A 4,345-nucleotide genomic window follows, 5' to 3' on the forward strand; every position below is an offset into this window, starting at 1 on the left:
ATTAAAACCCTTAAAGATTAACCACTTTTGAGTATGATATGCTGCAAAAAAATATTATGAATTAGATTTTCTATATAGTAAAAAAAGACTAGATAAGACAACATTTCATTTATTCACTTATATACAAAAAAATCATAAATATTTTAGTTGTAGCCTTAAACAAACACACGCAATATCACAAAATAAAAAAAAGTATCAAACAAATGGGAAAATATTCCTATCTATAATTAATAAGATACAAAAAAAAACAAATACAAATTAATTTTAATTGTCTGATAGAGATTTTTCGGTAGTTTACCATAAAATTAATTTATAAGACTACAAATTTATCAGGTTTCCTGTCTCTGCGGTACTATTTTCTCTTTTGAGTCTCAATGAATGTTTCCAAGCGTTATAATCACTCAAAATAGGTCTTCCATAAGAATTATGGAGTTCCCAGAAGGAGATGCTAGCTTTTGTAGGCGCACTATCAGATTGTCGATTTGTTTCGTCGATTCGTCCTATTTTAAAAGATTCAAGTTATAATTTATGGAGGATGCCATTAAGAAGCTATAAAAAGGTGAGACCCCCGCATGTACTTAATTACCTGGTGCAGATCTCATACTGTGTGACCTTTGGTGAGGATTGTTGTCTGGTTTATTGAAAGGATTGTGTCGTTGTCTCGGAGGTGGAACGGGGGATCCCTGAACAGGCGCCACAGGCAATGGAGGTTCTAAACAAACATACCAGAAAGTATTACCACTTTTTGAAATGTAATCCTCGGAATTTATATTCATTATTGTTTTGTTTTTTAAATATTTAATTCATTTCCTAAAATTTAAATCCAGAGTACTACAAACTACTCAGAAAACACGTAAAAGCGAACTAAGCATAAGTCGTGAGGTTAAACCAAGACAATAACGAAAAGTAAATAGGATATTAGTCAAGCAGTTTGTTTATAAAGCTTACTTTTTATCTTAACACATGATTGTATTACTTAGATAACAACATGATAATTGTTTAAGTATGTACAAATACAAAAATAATATATGTATGCTCATTTCTAATATGACACTCCAAAATTTTTTTCCAACCTTATGATATTTTGATGCAATATGAAATTTGATTCAGTTTGTTATTAAACATGTATATCAACAGGAAGGAATAGAAGTAAAATTTGATTTTCAACATTTGTTTGTAACTGCTAAAATATTTACTCATTATGTATACCTTCAATATCATCCAGTTGTCTTTGCAGTTCTGCTACCATTAGTTTCATGTAATCGTAACTTGCACAGGCCAGTGCTTTCATCCATTGCTCCATGGCTTCTTGAGATTCAGCTGCCAAGATGTAGCTCCTGTTGTTAGTTCCATGAAATTCGATTTTAAAGCTGAACTGCTCATCATCTTCAGCTAGCTCTAAAAATAATTATATCACTGTTTAATAAATAATTAAGAACATAAGAGCTCACTTACCTATTGTACATCCTTCCAAAATAATAACACCAATTGGTTCTCTGTCCCCTTTTTTTTCAAAATAAAACAGTAGATTACCTTTAAGCACAAAATAGCGGCGTTGGAAATTTTTGTTCACTTCACCTCGTTTACTCAAGTATCCCTCTTTATCTATTGGGGTGGGTGCTGTCGCGAACGCCGATAAGTTTTTCTCGTTTATTTTCATTTTAAAACTTTAAAAATGTATTCATTACACGATTCTACTATTCTTTATTTTGTAACTTGTCAAAATATTCTAAATCAAAATATTATTATAATCACAACCATAGATTATATCATAATTATTGTTAATACTGTTATTTACGTTATGATTAAAATCATAGATTGGTTAAAATCTGTAACTAAAAACAAATTGGAGTAGAAAATAACATATAAAAGTAACGTTTTAAATCACGGGTATTTATCATGGAGCATATACTACTGGAGGTAATTTGGTGTGTGTATAAATCATACAAAACAAACCCATGAAGAGACAGCTCGCTTAGTGTACATATAATAGTTGTTCTTTTACTCACGTTTATTTAGCACGCTATTGTTGGTCATTAGTGAAAAATTTCAAAACATTTAGCAAAGCGTTAACATGTGTTTAATTAAACAAAAAACAAATCTTACAAAAAAAATTAACCTCACAAAAATTAAACAAAATTATAAAGATGAAAACAAATACAACTCACTTATCTTTAATTTAATTTGTGTTTTATCTTATTGTTAGCATATCTTTGGTCATATTTAATGCAAAGCAAGTTACCTCCGGTAGTATATGACCCGATAAATACGTTCCCCAATAACGTCAACAATATTTCAACGAGTAAATATCAGTTATTTTAAGATGTGAGTAATAAATAACGTAAAGAAATGACGGCACAGCAATAGTCTAGTTTTTAATAATATTAAAAAAAGTTGTATTGGCAGGTAAATTATTATTTATTTATCCTACCTAGGAAATATATATATTCGTAATTTTCAGTATTAGTTTAAGATGGATACGATCGACCTGCTTGAGAAGCGAATCGCCCAGTTGGAATTAAGTATTTTACCAAAAGACATTGAAGAAGATGTGAGAAAGAAGCATTTGGTCACTGATTTGCTTATACAGACGCATACGATGATAGCAACCGCATTAAGTTGTCGTGAAGTGGTCACTTCTATATTGCAACGGATGCCTGAAATAAATGATTATCTTGACCCACACTACAGTGAAAATCTACTCGATACCGAACAGAAGAAGCAGTACATTCTTGAATTATATCCAGAATTAAAGAAAACTGCTGAACTTGTCGTTCAGTTTCAAAAAGTAAACCCTTTTGCAGAGTTGGTTGACATTGATAAGCTAGAAGACAGGCTGGAGCTTGCAACCATTTCAAATGCAGATATTTACAAGGAGTCTCAGGAAGTAACCCACAATATTTTGAAATCTATGCAGCAGTACAATGATATTATATCGACAATTAAAGTTTTGTTTATGCAGCTGGAATGCTCTGTTAGTGAAATAGAAAAATCATTACAGTCCAAACCAGTTTACGATTGAAGTTTTTTATTGGTGGTTATAATTATTCTGATTTAATGTAAACTACTTATGATACAGAACAATTCCGTTTATAATATTTTCCTACATGTAGTCTACTTATTTATTTCTTTTCTCTTTTGTTAAATGTATTTTATATTAATATATTAAGTGAAGTTTATGATTTTTGTTGTCATTGCCCTTTAAAACGATACAGGAAGAACAAAAAAGAAAGACAAATACATATAATGAGATATAATTTGATTAATTTTACAACTCACTATGTAACAATTATTATATTTGCATTTATTTGTTACATACTAGTAAAAATTGCAAATATTAGTCTAAATTTTGCTATAAAGAGCCTGAGAATGTTTGGCAATTTCATTTAGCAATTAATGTATGCAAACCCTACTCAATTAAGGTGCAATTTTTCTTAGAGTATTATCTAGAACCGTATCAACAAATCTATCGATTGGTTTTATTATTATAGGAATACATAATAAAGCAACAGAAGTTGTCAATGTGTTTCTCATTGCCACACTAATTTTTGTACGTGTCAATAAATAATTTGTCCCTTTGCATATCCTGTTTATAGTATAACCAGGAATAGATATAGAAGCCAAAAACTGCCAGAAAAATACGTCGGTAGCAGTAAATAAAGTCTTATGCACTTTGTGCGTTTGCTGATGAAAACAAAACATCAAAAAAATGTTATTGGTATAAAAACTGAACATACCTCGTAAGTTTTTGTCAACTTATCCACCGTATCAGCTAACATGTACAAACTAGCGACTGCATAACTGTAATGAACTAATCTACTTCCAATAAAACCACGAAAGGCTTCTCCAACTTCATTGGCATAACCTATAATGGAATATAATATTATAATCTTGAACTAGATAATTTTGTTGAATTTTCTTCATACCTAAGTACCTTATAGGAGTATCTCTGTATGGATCGTTTTCTTTTGGGTACATTTTGATTAATTAGTCACTGGTTAAAAAGTTTAATAAGTTAGGTATTTAAAAAAAACTGTTTTTGCTTGTTAACCTTCAACTTCCAATTTTGCAAATCTGTGTTGCCAAATTTCATTCGAAAGTATTGATTTTTATTAAGAAACTAACAGAAAAATTTATTTTTTAAAATTGATTAAGAAATATTTGTAATAATTTTACGTTTTTGATTTAAAAATGTTATGTTCTAAACGTTCTCTGATTGGTCGTTACTTTTGAACAATGTGGATATGCAACAATTCAGTCAATAGGCGCGGCGAATACAAATTTTAAAAATACGATCTTGTTCCCCCTTTTTTCTGTGTTAATATAAGTATTTAATTTAAATTGA

The 4,345-nt window shown here is 29.9% G+C and overlaps 3 protein-coding genes across 3 annotated transcripts; 1 reads left to right on the plus strand and 2 right to left on the minus strand.

Annotated features, from left to right (window-relative positions):
* Positions 1-121: 121 nt before the first annotated feature.
* On the minus strand, positions 122-1,724 carry LOC108732578 (sesquipedalian-1-like). Its single transcript, XM_018463447.2, has 4 exons — positions 1,456-1,724; positions 1,210-1,398; positions 587-712; positions 122-500 (listed from the first exon to the last, which is right to left on the minus strand). Exons 1-4 carry the CDS (start codon positions 1,658-1,660, stop codon positions 319-321), a joined length of 702 nt encoding a protein of 233 aa, XP_018318949.1. The 5' UTR covers positions 1,661-1,724; the 3' UTR covers positions 122-318.
* Positions 1,725-2,189: 465 nt separating this feature from the next.
* LOC108743696 lies at positions 2,190-3,179 on the plus strand. Its single transcript, XM_018479281.2, has 2 exons — positions 2,190-2,406; positions 2,462-3,179. Exon 2 carries the CDS (start codon positions 2,474-2,476, stop codon positions 3,020-3,022), a length of 549 nt encoding a protein of 182 aa, XP_018334783.1. The 5' UTR covers positions 2,190-2,406; positions 2,462-2,473; the 3' UTR covers positions 3,023-3,179.
* A 138-nt stretch (positions 3,180-3,317) lies between these two features.
* Positions 3,318-4,188, minus strand: LOC112903857 (mitochondrial fission process protein 1-like). Its single transcript, XM_025976094.1, has 3 exons — positions 3,927-4,188; positions 3,738-3,865; positions 3,318-3,684 (listed from the first exon to the last, which is right to left on the minus strand). The coding sequence occupies exons 1-3, from the start codon at positions 3,976-3,978 to the stop codon at positions 3,418-3,420; spliced, it is 447 nt and encodes a 148-aa protein (XP_025831879.1). The 5' UTR covers positions 3,979-4,188; the 3' UTR covers positions 3,318-3,417.
* Between the last annotated feature and the right edge of the window lie 157 nt (positions 4,189-4,345).

The sequence above is a fragment of the Agrilus planipennis genome, unplaced genomic scaffold, assembly GCF_000699045.2.
Source record: "Agrilus planipennis isolate EAB-ADULT unplaced genomic scaffold, Apla_2.0 scaffold71, whole genome shotgun sequence".
NCBI lineage: Eukaryota > Metazoa > Arthropoda > Insecta > Coleoptera > Buprestidae > Agrilus > Agrilus planipennis.

Excerpts from the sequence above, each read along its gene's own strand:
- LOC112903857 (XM_025976094.1), bottom strand. The coding sequence starts at position 3,978 with ATGTACCCAAAAGAAAACGATCCATACAGAGATACTCCTATAAGGTAC. Across the intron at positions 3,866-3,926 it reads TACTCCTATAAGGTACTTAG|GTTATGCCAATGAAGTTGGA; the intron begins GTATGAAGAAAA and ends ATTCCATTATAG. Across the intron at positions 3,685-3,737 it reads AGTTGACAAAAACTTACGAG|CAAACGCACAAAGTGCATAA; the intron begins GTATGTTCAGTT and ends TGTTTTCATCAG.
- LOC108732578 (XM_018463447.2), bottom strand. The coding sequence starts at position 1,660 with ATGAAAATAAACGAGAAAAACTTATCGGCGTTCGCGACAGCACCCACC. Across the intron at positions 1,399-1,455 it reads TTTGGAAGGATGTACAATAG|AGCTAGCTGAAGATGATGAG; the intron begins GTAAGTGAGCTC and ends AATTATTTTTAG. Across the intron at positions 713-1,209 it reads ACAACTGGATGATATTGAAG|AACCTCCATTGCCTGTGGCG; the intron begins GTATACATAATG and ends ATGTTTGTTTAG.
- LOC108743696 (XM_018479281.2), top strand. The coding sequence starts at position 2,474 with ATGGATACGATCGACCTGCTTGAGAAGCGAATCGCCCAGTTGGAATTA.